This window comes from Ruditapes philippinarum, unplaced genomic scaffold, assembly GCF_026571515.1.
Source record: "Ruditapes philippinarum isolate M1 unplaced genomic scaffold, ASM2657151v2 ctg102_1_1_1_1, whole genome shotgun sequence".
Lineage (NCBI taxonomy): Eukaryota > Metazoa > Mollusca > Bivalvia > Venerida > Veneridae > Ruditapes > Ruditapes philippinarum.
This window is the reverse complement of record NW_026856168.1, coordinates 384,532-402,171: the sequence shown is the minus strand read 5'-3', so window position 1 is coordinate 402,171 and position 17,640 is coordinate 384,532. Positions and strand designations below refer to the sequence as shown.

General features: G+C 33.6%; 1 protein-coding gene across 3 annotated transcripts; it reads right to left on the bottom strand.

Annotated features, from left to right (window-relative positions):
* Positions 1-5,264: 5,264 nt before the first annotated feature.
* LOC132745666 (innexin unc-9-like) lies at positions 5,265-16,848 on the bottom strand. 3 transcript variants are annotated; one of them, XM_060734618.1, is made up of 8 exons: positions 16,763-16,848; positions 14,924-14,953; positions 13,470-13,657; positions 10,769-10,932; positions 9,784-10,036; positions 8,872-9,077; positions 8,299-8,483; positions 5,265-6,403 (listed from the first exon to the last, which is right to left on the bottom strand). In XM_060734618.1, exons 2-8 carry the CDS (start codon positions 14,926-14,928, stop codon positions 6,148-6,150), a joined length of 1,257 nt encoding a protein of 418 aa, XP_060590601.1. In that variant the 5' UTR covers positions 14,929-14,953; positions 16,763-16,848; the 3' UTR covers positions 5,265-6,147. The 3 variants fall into 3 exon arrangements, with proteins under 3 accessions (XP_060590601.1, XP_060590600.1, XP_060590602.1); XM_060734617.1 differs by lacking the exon at positions 16,763-16,848 and adding an exon at positions 15,850-16,009; XM_060734619.1 differs by lacking the exon at positions 16,763-16,848 and adding an exon at positions 15,827-15,997.
* Positions 16,849-17,640: the final 792 nt, after the last annotated feature.

The following is a 17,640-nucleotide window of genomic DNA, read 5'->3' as shown; positions in this document are numbered from 1 at the left end:
CACGTCGGGGTACCAGAGGCCTTCCTCTACCAGTAAAGCTGGAATATCTCAATATACATTTTGTTCTTACTATTTGGTTCCAATATTCCTACTTGATTAATGTTGAATCACACTTAGGTTGTGCCCTCTTTTTAAATTTGTCTTTTGATGTCTCATCTGTGATACGCAGGCTTCATCTCTGATTCCCTTTGGAAAATTCCATTTTGTTTAGTTCCACCCATTGCTTTCTCCTTTAGGTTTTACGCTTTGGAATGGCACAAAAGTATGAACACATCTTCGGGTGTTTCTCAATTCAGAAATTCACCATTTTCATGATAAATGTTGAATCCTTCTTAAGCCGTAACTAGGGGCGTGGACGGTAGTTTGCATGGCTTTTAAAACTCTTTATAAAGAGTTACAAAGATGTTATTAGGTTTATTTCTCCTTATTATGAGTAAAATTCCTAATTAGTTGAAACTGAGAGTAACAAAGTTCTATGTCTCCTCTTTCTTTAAGTTTTAATAAGGGTTTTAGAACTATTAATTTAAAGTGAAAATTAGGCTTTCATAAATCCTAAAAAGAAGTCACAAAATCCTGATTATCATTATTACGAGTTAAACATTTTTATAAGAACTTTTTTTTTGTACCAGACAGTTCCGTACGAAAACTCTTTTGAAAACATTTATTTTATTACAAATTTCGACCATGCGCCAACCCAACATGCATCAGGAATAGTTTAGGGAGAATTTTAAAAAAAGTGCCCTCCTTAAAGGGGAAACCAATTTTAAAAAGTTATTTTTTGAAATTCGTTTTAAAAACAAAATATACAAATGCAAAAAAAGGGGATCCTTTTCGTCTTTTAAAGTTCGCTTTAAAATTTTAGAAAGATCATATTTAATTTTCAGAAAAATTTTTAGTTTACAGTTTTTCCTACTTTTCATTCTATGTATAAAATAGAATTATTTTATTTTTTTTGCAAAACATAAACTTTAAAAAACGTTTTATATGACTTAAATATAGGAGCTATATTTCACACTTTGCTTGCGAGCATTTTCGCCACAGTGCGCATTAAATATAAATAACAACAAAAACAGATTAAACTTGAGCAGCAGACAATTCTAACACTGGTAAGACTGTATACATATTTGTAAGCCTTATCTTACTTTGACTTGGCGGCGTGGCAGAGTGGTTAACGCGTCGGACTAGTAATCTAAAGATTGCAGACCGTGTGGTTCAAACCCTGTCAGGGGCAACCCATTGTTTCCTGAAGCAAGACACTTTATACACTTATTGCTTAGTACTGGTTGGTTCCAGGAACGGATTCGAGAGTGTTTTAATAAGCTTAAAGACAGACGACAATAATAAAAAAAATCTATTCGTTTTCAACTTTTAAAATAATTTTAAATTTTTAAAAACAAAAAAAGCATCAAACTTTTTTAAAACCCGTTTTTAAAAAGGTGTCTTTTTAAGCTGTGTGTGATTTTAAATCAACCCAAACCCCACTTTAGCCCAGAAATCAATTTTTAATGTAAAGAAAAACCCGTTTAAAATGATGGGAAAAACTTTAAATGTGGTGTCAAGGTAAACGTTTATGTGATGTCAAGAAAAACGTTAATGTAATGTCAAGATAAACATTAATGTAATGTCAAGGTAAACGTTAATGTTATGTCAAGATAAACATTAATGTAACGTCAAGATAAGCGTTAATGTAACGTAAAGATAAACGTTAGTGTAATGTCAAGATAAACGTTTATATGATGTCAAATTAAACGTTAATGTGATGTCAAGATAAACTTTAATGTCACGTCAAGATAAATGTTTATATGATGTCAAGATAAACGTTAATGTAACGTCAAGATATAGAGGATATTCAAGTTTTTTCTATAAATACATGATTTATTTTCATCGAGTGGTATGAAAATAAATATTTCACGAGTGGCGGTAGCCACGAGTGAAATATGGTAATTTTCATGCCACAAGATGAAAATAAATCATGTATTTATAGAAAAAACTTGAATTTTCTGTTTATTATATACATTTTTCCCTTTTTTGCGATAAAATTTGAAAGACTTTCCTTAAATTTTGTGTACTGGCAGAATTTAAAAGAAAGTAGTCCGGCAAAACACCAGTGAAAATACGGAAAATATGTTTCACTGCAGTGAAAAATAAATTTTTACAGTGAAAATACGGAAAATGAAAATACGCATTTTATTTCATCAATATTTCTCAATATTTCATTTATAAGTATTTAATAAAAACGTTTATGTGATGTCAAGGTAAATGTTAATGTGATGTCAAGATAAACAATAATGTATTGTCCAGATAAACGTTAACATATGGTCGGAAAAGCAATACATGTAATATAAATTCAGAGTTAGCGTTAATGTAATTCCAAGATTTGCCGTTTAGACTGGTTTTGCCTCAGCTCGGCTGCCGTCTATCACGTCCTGTAAAATAAAAATAGCTTCATGACGAAGATGACATCGGAAGACCTTTGGAGTGATGGATACTGTTATAATATTATAAATAACTTTATTTTAGCATTTTATTGCTTCGGGTGGGATTCTTATCATAGCATTTGTTTCGTCTGATACTAAGTATCTGCTTGATATAAATTTATACTTACATTATTTTTCTACAATAGGACAGCACAAAATTCCAGAATTATCTCCCTTGTTTTCAAAGTTGCAGCTACCCTCGTGACTGTATGTTTGATAGCGGTCAGTTTGAACTCCCTCGCAGCCATCTTTAAAAGTTTTACTGACACACATGGGTGACGAGCAGTCAACGTCCGCTGAAATATCAGATTCTACGGTTTGATTTATTTGTCTTTTAAGTTATAGTTAAAATAATAATAATAATAATAATAATAATAATAATAATAATAATAATAATAATGATGATGATGATGATGATGATGATGATAATAATAATAATAATAATGCACAAAAATAAGAAGTTTGGTATATAACCAAGAAGAAATATCACTTTTTTTGGTTAAAAGTTTGAGTATAAGAAACAACTACGTAATGTTTTCTCTGTTCAATGTATGAGCTACCTTTCCTTTTTTCTCTTCTTTTATTTCCCTTGTGATTTTATTTGTACGTATATTAATTTTTTTGTGTATGAACATGTGTATATATTATTGTGGAAATGTGAAGTTGTGATAAATACTCAATGACAATAATTGTTACTTAATCAACAAATATTTGATACATGTGTATATATATATATGATAAATAAAATCTTTGTAAGGTATGGAGGGGGATGCCCTCGACCCCCACATACCCATGACGAGGGACATAAAGTTATCTTAAAAAAAATCTACGAAGCAGTAAAAAAAAAAAAGAAATATTACCGCAAGGGAATTATATTGTACAATAGAATTACTTCAAGAAAACTATTCTCAGTGTATATCAAGCTATAAAGACTATAACCAGTAACTCAACATAATTATTATATTCACGGCTTAAATAAAATACAATTATTTATAAACGAATTTCATTTAAAGCGGCATATGGAATCGTATTACTAAAACGAGTTAAAAATATTCAATAAAATAAAAAACAACTTACATGTTACCGAAGATCCAAGCAAAGTCACCACTAAGAACATAAATGTAAGGCCTAGATTCCCAAGCAATTTGAACATTGTTGTACCGCTATGATTATCAGAAACTATCATTTAAATGAACGTTACTTGACGGTATCATATAATTTTTTTTTCTGGTAATAATTAAATAGACACATATGTTTCATAAAGTTCAATGAAAGTATCAAAAGTTTAAATATTCAATGAACTTCGAACTCCTGACCATTTTAATGTATTTCATATTAAACATTGCTAATCGATAATGTTACAGATGGTTTGGTTATTACAGTTGGTAGTTGAAAATTTGAGCCGTGTCATGACAAAACCAACATAATGGGTTTGCGACCAGCATGGATCCAGACCAGCCTGCGCATCCGCGCAGTCTGATCAGGATCCATGCTGTTCGCTATCAGTTTCTCGTCTTGTTATAAATAGGGTTTGTAAGCGAACAGCATGGATCCTGATCAGACTGTGCGGCTCAAATGTTTTTTCTTTCCTTTTTTTCGTTAAGCTTTGTTGCAAGGTATTATACGTTTGCGCACTGAAAAGGTTTTAATATGCGCAATAATTTTTATTTTACGCAAAAGTTTTATTATAAGTAACAGGTTTTATTATGCGCAATAGTTTTTATTATTTATATAATAGTTTACACTCCAGGCTTTTAGTTCATTTGATGAGGCATGAAGGAGATCACATGTCGGGAATTCTGTCCAAGTCCCGTGATGAAATAATAGATGCATGAAATCAACCATCCTACATCCTATAGTCAAACCTCGGTGATAGGGCCAATGTTAGGAATGGAAGTACACAAACTATATGTTTGATTCTTGCTAAAACTTGAAGAATACATTCTGTTCTCCAAAATAAACTTTTACTCCTTATTCAAATTCACTATAAGCGGTAAATCGACATTTTAAAAACTTTATATGTACTGGTTTGCGTTTCATGTCCGACATCTATAATAAATCTTAATAACAAAAGCAATTTTGCGTTTCAAAGATGTCATTTCAAACGTATGACAGATATTGTTGTCGGTATTCTAAATCCGATTTCACGATGCTTATAATATCAGACAGACACCGTATTTTAAGCTCTCTAATTGAACACGATTTAACGCATAGAAATCCTTCAAACCACCATAAGGGCTGTTTTCCGGCCGAAGGCCGTCTAAAATCAGTTTGACTACCTGTACAATTTGGAGGGAAGAATTGAATGCAAGTCTAAGAAGAATTTCAATTGGTCAACTGAAATCCTGGAATCTCATTAGCTTTTCTATGATAAAATGTAAAAGATAGTTCTAAACAAATGTAAAGGATAGTTATTGCTTTTATCAAATAAAACATAAAGGATAGTTCTAAAATGAACTTTCGAACAATTAATGTGGTGGGTGCGTTATAACATGATTATGCAAGTTAACCAGTTTTACTTCGGCCGAGTATCTTTTTAAATATACTTCTTGTTTAACATTAGATAAATGGAAAAATGGCACCAACACTAATTATAGCAAAGGCTATTTTGTTTGTTCAATCCGTCGTAAATTTTATGATTTTATAATTACACCGTCTGTAATTTTAGGATTCCTCCACACAGCAAGAAAGATAAACCTGTGCAAACCTCTCCAATAATTACCGTTCATGAAATTAACAGTATATTTATTAAAGATGTAAATAATCAAATTACAACCAAAAAAAATGGCAACTTCCTAAAATTGTTTATCTGTTCACAAGGTAACGTATATACATACACAATAATGGTTCTTTTTTATAATTCGTTGAACATGAAAAAAATGTAATTAGTAAAAATACAGAAAAAAAGAAAAACACATGTACATTCAGTACTTATAAGCCTTTCCAAAGACCAATACATACAAATGCTGTAAATATAGCACATTCAATAATATCAAGGTAATAAATTCATGTTTTAATTTGTTTTTTAACATTTTATAACTATCAAAATTAAACCTGAACATTCTATGAAAAAGATCGAAACACCGTAAATATTCCACTTTGCTAGTAGATAATTTCACCCAACTTTAATCATATACATGTTAATTGACATGAATTCAAATGAACAAAACTATAAATTCTGGAATTTCATTTTAAGTACAAGTGACATTAAAACAGCGCATTTCTCACAATTAAAATATACAGAAAATTAAATTTAGAAAAAGTAAATGAAATGAAAAAGTACATAAAACTACACGTCACGCTAAATTTATCATCAAATTACCGGTCAAATTCATAAACACCTGTAATCTTAATTTCGATTTCATAGTAAACAAATAAAAAATCAACATTTAAAGTTAAATTAAAGTTAAGTTCATTCTTAGCTAGACTTTGTAATAATAACAACGTAATGTTCGTCAAATTGCAATTTACAACAGGCATTAAAAGTAAATTTGTCAAAAAAGTTCGTTTAGAATCATGGATACAAGTTATAAACATAAAGTCCTGTGTAAATAAAAAATATCATCAAATCTGCTTAAAAAGGTTTCGAAATTTCATATGATATTCTTTGTCGTTTGTTTTCTTACAAAAAAAACACACAAGAAATTATATAAATCGACAGTTTTCGTCATTAAATGTAGTTTTCCTTTGCTGGTGGTGCCGAAACACGTGGTCGGTTGTTATTTCCGGTGTCTGCACCATTTGACGTCATCATCATCTTCTTTACGACTGGCTTCTCGAGGTAGATTTCCCAGAGCCTCGTTATCATATCAGTGACGAGCATGTCATTGGAATTCTTCTGAATCATTCGGATGAGAAATATACCGTCGTCACGTAGGTACGTAGCAAACTTTTTACAAAGTTTTTTATCGGATGCCGTGTGGATCCTGCAAAAGAAAACCTTATTTTTTTTAAAATTTTAAATGACAGTTGGTTATCGTTACTAGTTTCCATTTTGTTCCAAACCTTTTCAATATTTAGTACACGATTAATAAAAGCGTGCTCCCTAACAAGTATAAATTGTTTTATTTTCAACAATACAGACAGTGTTAAAACAAGAATTTGTAACAGAGTTACCAACGTCCCCCGCCTCGGGAAGTTTTATATGAAGCATAAAATTGTGCTATTTCAAAAGATTGAGGTATGGATCTCGGGACATTCAGTCCAAAATTATGATCAATGCTAGATCTGCAAATGCAACAATAAATTTGTTAAAAAAATTAAATGAAACACAGAATTTAAAAATCTATCATGTTAAGCTTTGACCTCTTAGTGTGACCTTGACCTTGGAGGTAGGGGAGCAGGTGTTGTGCATGACATAATGTCTTATTATTGAGACTATTTGTGCCAAGTTATTTCAAAATCCCTTAATCTATGAAGAAGTAATGGACGGGACACAAAATATACCAAATAACAGACTCTGTTAACCTTTGACCTCTAAGTGTGACCTTGACCTTGGAGGTAGGGGTGCAGGTGTTGTACTTGACATATCGTCTTATTATTGTGACTATTTGTGCCAAGTTATTTCAAAATCCCTTGAACTATGAAGAAGTTCTAGATCTGACACAAAATATACCCTATAACAGACTATGTTAATTTTTGACCTCTAAGTGTGACCTTGACCTTGGAGGTAGGAATGCAGGTGTTACGCATGACACATCGTCTTATTATAGTGACTATTTTCAAAATCCTTTGATCTATAAAAAAAGTTATGGACCGGACACAAAACATACCCTGTAACAGACTCTGTAAGTATTTGACCTCCAAGTGTGACCTTGACCTTGGAGGTAGGTGACCGGTTTTTTGCGCATGACACATCGTCTGATTATTGTGAACAATTGTGGCAAGTATTTACAAAATTCCTTCATAGATAAGAAAGTTATGGACCGGACACGACATATACCCTCAAATAGACAATGTTGACCTTGAATGAGCAAGTGCGACCTTGACCCTGGAGGTAGGGGTCTGGTTGTTGCGCATGACACATTGTCTTATTATAAAAAACATTTGTGCCAAGTTATTTCAAATTCCTTTGATAAATGACAAAGTTATGGACCGGACACGAAATATACCCTGTAACAGACTATGTTAATATTTGACCTCCAAGTGTGACCTTGACCTTGAAGGTAGGTGTCCGGTTTTTGCGCATGACACGTTGTCTGATTATTGTGAACAATTATGGCAAGTATTTACAAAATCCCTTCATAGGTAAGAAAGTTATGGAACGGACACGACATATACCCTCAAATAGACAATGTTGACCTTGAATGAGCAAGTGCGACATTGACCCTGAAGGTAGGTGTCTGGTTGTTGCGCATGACACATCGTCTTATTATAATAAACATTTGTGCTAAGTTATTTCAAATTCCTTTCATAAATGACAAAGTTATGGACCGGACACGAAAGTGTGACAGACGGACGTTCCAACATTTTGGCTTTAGGGGCTATTTTCTTTGTTATTTTCCTTGTTATCTTAAGGGCTACTAGCCCCTAAACCCTTTGATCACGGAATGAACCTATTGTTCTCTTTTGTTCTCTTTACTGTTATATAGCCCCTAAACCTAAAATATTTGCTCGGACGGACGGACAGACGGACGGACCTATTTCTATATCCTCCTTTTTTCTTCGACAAGGCGGGGGACAATAAACAAATTATATTGAGTTTATGTCATGGACATTGGTATGTTTTTTCAAATTTTAAAAACTGTTTAACATGTAAGCATTTTTATTCAATTAACATGACAATAAGTCTGGAGTTCATGTAGCAGTGTTCGAATCTTACCTAGAACTGACGGTCAGGTACTTTTTAACAAAAGATGTCCGGTTTCTTTGAAAGAATGTTCTCCAGAACCAGAAGATGATGTTAGAACACGAGATCACTGATACCAGTATAAACCAGAACCATAGAAACAGAAATATCTTCTCATTGAACAGGTTTATAGGCAGCACACACTGGACTGTCCTCGGCTGTAAATGGTTATATTATTATATAGTTTAATAAGGTTAAAGGTAAAACATACTGGACAGTCATCGGCTGAAAATGGTGACCTGATATATTTAAGTAAAGCTGGACTTTCCTCAACTGTAAATGGTAACATGATATATTTTAATAAGGTTTAAGGTTTAAGGTAGTACACACTGGACTCCTCGGCTGTAAATGGTAACATGATATAGTTTAATAAGGTTTAAGGTAGTACACACTGTTCGAATGTTCGTTCAAAAGGAAATACGATATATTTTATATTCAAAAGCGGCCAGGTGAAAGCAAAATGACTTCAAACTCTATAAGCAAATTTGATAGCAAGACTTAGAATGTGCTGTGTGAAAAGATGGGAAAATAAAGAATTTTCCATACCAGGACATTTTGCAGCTCTCGAACTTCATAGTCACACATGGTAACCCTGGGAAACCTCCGGGACTCTTTCACGTTGTATTCATGCGCTAGACTGTACATAGCCTCTATACCCCATAGACTGAAGAACCCGTCTAGGAATGTATCCAGAATGAAGAACTGGCCTATGACGTTCACTGCAAACAACAACTTCACGAACAGGTACAAACCTATCACGTAGAGAGAGAGTTATAAAATTAGGGGATATATATCTTTATCAATGAACTTCAAAATATATAGAGTCCAGACAGGTCATAGGTCACTTGTAATCATTATCTTAAACAACTGGCATTAGACCATGTTAATGTAAAAATCCAAATATCATGTGAGCTGTGCCAAGACAAAACCAATGTAATGGATCCATGATGTTCGCTATCAGTTTCTCTACTTGTAATAGGGTTTGTAAGCGAACATCATAGATCCTGATTGGATTAAGCGGATGCGCAGGCTGGTCTGGATCCATGCTGGTCGCAAAAGCACTATGTTTGTTTTGTCATGGCGCGGCTCATATAGTTATCAAGCAGGCACGGACATAGGATTTTTCTAACCAGAGGGGTTCTCAAACTTCGACAATGGTCAATGGAAAGGGGTTGACATTTAACTAGTTTTTCCAGAGAAGTCACGAGCAAAATATAATTGATTTTGACGACTTTTTTTAGTGATTATCGTTAAAAAAGGAAGTTGATAAACCGCAGAGGGGTTTCTCATAATAGCCAACTCCAAGAGTTGATTATGAACCCCTCATTTAGATCCGCGCATGTCAATGACAGGCAATTACGAAGTAATGAAATAAATAATGGCCTGTTTTGCCGACGTTCACCAATGTTTGCCGATATTTATCGAATTATGTATATCTTTATAAGAAAAGGAAATTACCCGTGAGATAGGTCCCTTCTCTTCTATTCATGAAGAAGCAAATACGTGACACTTTCTGCCGGAGTCTGACCAAAATGTTCCAGTGGTACTGCCGGTTTGCCTCTAGCCAACGGTCCACAACCCTCGAGATCTCATTAATTTTCTCCTCCCGTTTACTGTCCTCGATGTAATGTGCAGAGGCGGTCATCTGAACGATCTTTGAAAGGTTTATACCGGAATAGCCGGAAAAACTTCGCCATATCAAGCACGGCAACTAAAATAATAAACATTTAATCACAAATATGTTCCCAGTGAAAACGATATGCCATGTGGTGGATAAATATTGTCATGTACAAACATAGCGTAATCACACTTAATGTCATTGCGCTCCAATAAAAAGTAATGTTGGAAAAATTAAGTCAGTCAGTCGTAATTTTACGACAGACCGGTGGGGACATTTCAACTTCATGATATCTCAATTTCATCTCCACGAATTTACGATTTCAACTTCATGAATTCAGGATTTCATCTTCATGAATTCACGATTTCACATTCATGAATTCACGATTTCATGAAGCTGAAATCGTGAATTCGTGAATACCGTATGTTTAAAACAGGAATGCACGAAGTTGAAATTGTGAATTCATGAAGATGAAATAAAAATTGGCCTACCGCTCTTTCGTCAATTTGCCAGTTTTGATAACTTCGGCACAAAGAATTAAGTTATGGCTGTCAGCAACCCAGGTTAATGTCTACTTGACAACTGGAAAAAGTCACATAATGATCCTAAATACAACTCATTTCAGTAATGTATATATTGTGTCACATGGTATTGCTCTGTGATACATAATTGCAAGACTCTCTCACTAAATTTAAATAAATTCTGGTGTTCTTGCATTTTTGGTAAAATTCAAAAAGGAAAAAAAGAACATAAGTAGCAAAGAATAAAACATCTAAAACAGTATAATTTATAAAATAGTAAAAAGACAAAAAGAGAATAAAATACCTTGAACAGGAACGCCATAAACAGCAATATCAGTGGGACATATTGGTAGTAGGTAATTTCTAGATCCACGTGCTTCCTGTGACCAGGTGGTATTGGCTCACCCATGGGAACAAAGTACGTGTTCTGGATCCAGCAATAACTGTTGACGTATTTAGCTTGGTGCACTAAAATAGAAGTACTATATAAGTATCATTTACCTACGAAAGACAAGTGGGGACATTTCAACTTCATGAATTCTCGATTTCTTCTAAATGAATTCACGATTTCAACTTCATGAATTCGCGATTTCAACTTCATGAATTCACGATTTCAACTTCACGAATTCACGATTTCAACTTCATTAAACTGAAATCGTGGATTCGTGAAGTTGAAATAGTGAATTCATGAAATTGAAATCGTGTATTCGTCAAGTTAAAATCGATAATTCATGAAGCTGAAATCATGAATTCTTGAATTCCATGTTGAAAACGTGATTTCACGAAGGTAAGATTGTAAATTCATGAAGATGAAATCGGGAATTCACGAAGTTGAAATGGCCCTACCGGTTTTTCGTATTTACCTCATGTAAGCAAAAGCGCCGCTAATATTCCCAGTCAAAATGACGACTGAATATGGGTCATGTAAACTTTTGTCGCCACTTATGTTTTGAGAACAAGGTACTAGTGATGGCAGTCACTGCATTATAACAGGTACCTTCTGAATAGAACCATCAACAACCAACAAAATAGCTGAAAAGTTCCCACGTTACCTTACTTCTTACATAAAGCAGGTTTTAACTCTTAGCCTAGTGGTGGCTGCTGCTCACGCAAGTTTGCACAATGTCAGAAATGCTAGTAAAAACATGCTACAGTTTTTGAGTTATCTGCTCATGAAAATGGTCTAAAACATTATAAAAACAAGCAAAAACTCGCTTTAAGAGGCAGAAAAATAAAAAATTAGGACCGTGACTTCCCTTTTTTCATAGTAATCTAAATTATGATTCTCATGAAAGGTTTATGAAAATTCTGTTCACTAGTTTCAATTTGCCTTCTTTGCTTATGTACAAAATGTAGATATTATAGATAACGTATTTTAAAGATATATTATGACAAATATATAGACCGAATTACTTTGACATTTAACGGAGAATGCAGCTTGAAAATATGAGCCGTGTCATGACAAAACCAACATAGTGGGTTTGCGACCAGCATGGATCCAGACCAGCCTGCGCATCCGCGCAGTCTGATCAGGATCCATGCTGTTCGCTATCAGTTTCTCTGCTTGTAATAGAGATGGTAAGCGAACAGCATGGACGCAGACTGCGCGGATGCGCAGGCTGGTCTGAATCCATGCTGGTCGTAAACCCATTATGTTGGGTTTTGTCGTGACACGGCTCATAAGATATTAAGCGGCGTAAGGGATACTTTCCAGTGATTTGAATGTCAGCCATCTTACCTTCTTTAACTAAAGGGGCACGTACAACCGCAGAAACATTGAATGCTTTGATATACATACACTAGTTTTATATATAAGAAAACCATACCCTTTATGGTAGGAATTCAGTGAATTTCTTTAACTTATACATACATATACGAATTCAATGTACTTGTATGAATATATTTAAGAACTTGTGAACAATTATTAATGTTGATCTTCTTTGATACTTAACAGCTGTAACACATATGACATACCGCTATGTTTGTGGTAATAGGAAGTGCTTTCGGTTGCAAAATATCAAATGCTATTTTTTTTTACTTTTGGCGTAAATTTCACTTTGAATTTATTTTTGCGATTTAATAATTATGCAAATTATACAAACCAAAATAACATTTAATTCTGGAGATACCACCAATTTTCATAAAGACATGATTTACTGCACACTTTACACAATATAGTTTACTATTTCAAGAAAATTCTATTTCTACAAAGTACATGCAACACTAATGGAAATACATTTAAAATTTCAGAAATAGTCAACTTTTACTAAGTCAAATTTTTATGTATGGAATGATGCATAATATTATGGTGGCTGATTTGGTACACATTGCGCATTGCGTTGTCAATAGCGACAACACAACCTATATCGTTATCGCATTTACGTCTTGTCGTCTTGTCGCTAGCGAAGCACACCAAACGGCGCGTTGTCGTGCGGCGCGTTGTCACAATTTCGCCCTGTTGCTTGGCTTATAAGCCAATCCTTCGATTTGAGCCGAGCGACAATCTGACATCTCGACAACACGCCGTTCGACAACGCACCCTTTGGCGTGCATCATTAGCGACAGGACGACAAGACGAATGTTCGACAACGCGCCATTTGGCACTTTGTCTACTTTCGCTAGCGACAACACGAAGCACAAAAGCGTTCCAAATCAGCTACCATATAATATAGACGAACATTTAAGATACTGAAAATTCGATTTTTCAATGTCACAAAAAATCTACGTACATTTTACATTCTATATACGACCATTTAGATTTCAGCAAATTCTGAGATTCCATCTTTTTTCCAATTGTCACGGGGTGAGAGAAAATATGCAATCTGACCGGGACACGAACCCGAAACCCCTCGTCAACCGACAGACTGTTGTATAGTATGACAGGAAGACTGCTTTTTACTTGCTGTTTTTCTTGTACGTTTTTTTACACTCCCCCCAAAAAAACGATAAATAAAACAAACAAACAAACAAAACAAAAAACCTCCTAACTGTAGAAAACTGCTTACTCGTTGTTTGTGCCGGATGCCAGCATGCTATTGGTTCTCCGATGTACGACTCGCCGCCGACGAACAAGGCAAATATAACCAAGATGACGACGGTGTAAATATGGTTCAATCTGTCCACCCAATCGTCATCATCATTGCCCGCAAGTTTGCTCCATACAGCCCACGAGCTGATGAGGTTCACTGGAAACCTGGGGGAAAAAAAGATGTTCAGGAAGTTTGATTATGGGGTCATCTTTAACTAACTTGCATTTACGTCCTTATATCGTATATAAGTATTTTCTGGTGGTGGTGTTAGTAGTTTTCACTCAGGATCACGGGAGTAAGCCAAATTGAATTTACCAGAGCACAATTCAGTCACCGAATCGTTTCTGGGCAGGCTGTCAAGCAGTTAGTTTTACTATTAGTTGCCTCCATTTTTGCAAGGAACTGAAATTTCATACATGATAAAGCAGAGGTACACAGTGAAAATGACCGTCGAAAAGAGTTTATGATCATTCACAACGGAAGTGACCTGGGTCGTCCGGGAATCGAACCCGCGAATCTCCCGAGTTGCAATCCGACGCTCTACCCATTGAGTTAATATTGTAAATATTTACTAAGATAAAATAGGAATAAACAGTCGTGAACAACAATTATAGGTTAAAGTATATTAGTTCGTATTTACGTATTTACAGTAAATACGTACTAATAAACTTTAACCTACTTAGTGTTTGGAATTATTTTTATAAACAGCCGTTTGCCGACTTACCAAAGTAAATATGTTACGATTCATTTGAAATACTGCAATCCTATTGGACAAAAAATAATTTCAAACACTAAATGTTGTTGGTGTTTAAATTATGATCTCATTTGACGATGTCATTTTTTCTTGCATTGCTTCTTCTGTTACATTTACATCAAGAAAGGCATAAAACCAGAAAAAAATCTAAATTCATGTATTATGACCACGGGAAAAAGTAAAATCTTTCCAATTTTCGATGTTTCTATAAAATTCTGTTATGTTCACGTGGAAATTTAGTGACAGACTAAAAATGAGTTTTTATAGTGATCACTATTGATATGCAAGTTATGTCTTCTGTTGAAACGGAAAATAATAATATAAATTTTCTATTCTTACATTATGCAACAAATTATATAATAAAAAGGTTTAATAAAAATGGAATTATTTATATAGCTTTAAGATATTCAAATTAATACTAGCACGTGCAGTAAGCCAAACCTTAATTGTCGTAGATGTTAAAAAAATGAATGAATAAATAAATAAATAAATAAATGAATGAATGAATGAATGAATGAATGAATGATTGAATGAACGAACGAACGGACGGACGCGAATAAATAAATTAAAAAATAAATAAATAAATAAACAGACAGCCAAACAAACAAACAACAAACAAACAATCAATCAATCAATCAAATAAACAAACAAATAAACAAATAAATAAAATACGTACGGCATTTGATCAGTATTAGCCGCTGTTTATCTGAAAAATAAAGTACACAAATTGTACATCACGGTTCGATACTGAAATTTTGAAAAGTTCAAACAACAAACTTGATGACATCGTGGTACGAGTTATCCAGGCTGACGACTGAAGCCGTCAGTTTCTCCTACATGTACACATTTCAGGAGGCAAAATATCAACATGAAAAATCATGTATTGTAACATTTAGAGCGAAATCAGAAAACTGAAAATAAGACATTTATTGTTTATACTACAGTAACATTAAAAATATGTTGATAAGTCAATGAGATATAATTATATAATATAAAAAAATCTACTGGAGTTGTCTTTATTATTCAAAATTAATAAGAAATCGTGTTATATTTATTTAGGGTTATATGTTATCATTTAATGGTACGAGAAGTGACAATTACATGCTTAGGTCAACCATAAGTTTGTTTCTCTTCTCGCAAACTATATATCGGATAGGGTAGGGGTAGGGGCGGGGCAGGGCAATTAAAATAATATAGTTGAATAAAAAAAAATGTCAAGGAAATATCTGTGATTAATATACATAACATTTGTTGAAAAAATATGTACAAGACCAGTTTATATTTGATTTTTCAATAACTTCTTCCACTTAGAAGCTAGGAAGCTGGAACCTAAAACCGAGTGTGGCATAAACATTGCCTTAAGGAATGGGCATATTAAAAATAATCAGAATAACATATAAACCCACTCATCTGGTGAAAATACATGCGGGCGTTAAGAATTTTCAAAGACTCGTCTGCCATTTTGTAAAGTTTGCAAACACTTAACATAATTATCACTCGCTTGAAACAAATGGTGCAACCACTTAACGACCTGCCCCTTGTGCAATCAAAACGCCAGATCTATTTATATGAAATACACCTATATTACTAAATCATACATACTATAGTGAAGTGATCGGCATTACTTGGTGTCGTCCTGACATGCCGACGATTTTATGTCGAAAACGGCGCCTACATCCTATTGAGCACTTTTCGTAGTGAATACGTTTACTTTGGAGTCAAAAATAAAAGGGTTGTGCACATAGACGTTGTAACTGTTAGGAACGTCAAACATGATGACGCAACAATATAATTACGTCAATTTCGTCAGGTGACGTCTCGTGCGTGATTAAGGACGTGATATAACAACGTTTTGTTCGATTATTTTTGAAATGGCGCTTTAGAAAATTCCTGTTTGTAACATGTAAATTTAATAGGGTCATTCATAGGTTCAAGTGAGTTCTATTTTTGAAATTATTGGTAGGCCTAGAAGTTCTTGATAAATGTTCCTTATTTTAATGAAGACGTTTTGAGCTGTTAAACAGTATTGTTTTCCCTTCTCTGTGCTTGTCAGTTTACAGACAATTTACAGTATAAAGTTGGACTGCAGTTTTTCAGCTAAGCTATCGATCAAATTAGATTCTAAATCAGTTTTCATTTTTTATTATTTTATAAATCTATTATGTCACGTGATTGAAATACTGAGTCTGTAGTATTCAGAACTAGGGTAAAACCTGCTTAACGTCATGCATATGATTGTGACATCATTTCCTTACTTTGTCTTTTTAAATGACCTAAATACCTTAATTTCACTAGGTCCCTTTTTAAAATTAAAAGATAAACCCAATTTCCACTTTTTTAAAAGGGAAAAGGGTATTTGTCCAATCTTTTTTGCATTTAAAAATTAAATAAACCCCCGTTTTTAATTGGGGGAAGACTGTCTTCTCTTTTATTATGTATCTTCTCTTATTTATGGTAAAAAAATCGCATTGTTTAACAATGAAAATACACAAAACTTAAGAAATACAGTACTTACAGTCACATGCGATGAAATTTCTCTGTTTACTTCCTGTGACATCACGTGAAAAGAATGACGTCATAATTAACCGGTGAAACGTTTTAAAATGCAAACGTGTAATATTCTTGATTGGTGGATTTTATCAGTTCGCCTCATAAAATACTAACGTAAAGTGCCCTATACTCGTCAACTTTGAATACTTTACGCGCCGCCACAACGAAATATATTAATGGCAACTGGTTCCCCTTGTGTCATCAAAAATCAAACTTGAATCTTTTTGGCCATTTTGATATAAAATTAACGCATGCTGTTATAAATAACATTTATGATACAAGACGGGAAACCAGACAGGTGTCTCACTGACGGACTTAAGGGCCTATGAATCCCTTAAGTCGTCAACACACATTAGGCAAAACGTCGTCAATGGGGACCTTAAAGTCGTCAAAATTTTCTGATGTTTTTAAAAACAATCTTGTTAACATGAAGAACTGTTTAAATCTAAAAAAATATTGAATCTAAAACCAGTAAAATGTCATTTATTGCAAATTACTCTTGACAAATAATATCAAAGAAAATTTTAAAAGCTTAACAATGATATGTAATCTAGTTTTGATATATATACATTTGAAAAAACGTATACTATTGAAATGTTGTTATATATATTTTAAATGTTATACAGCCAGCAAAATATAGTGAACACAAATAATATAAAAATGTTTTTACAGAACAAATTTACATGTAACGAAAAACCAGCATGAACGGAAGAGCCTCAGTAACCCATGACCTTGACATTTTAAGTTGAACGTTTTGAAGACAATTCCATTACTATTGCGTATATTATGCTGTGCTTATTTACATTTGTGTTATACACTCAATATCTGTTTTAAGTATTTTAA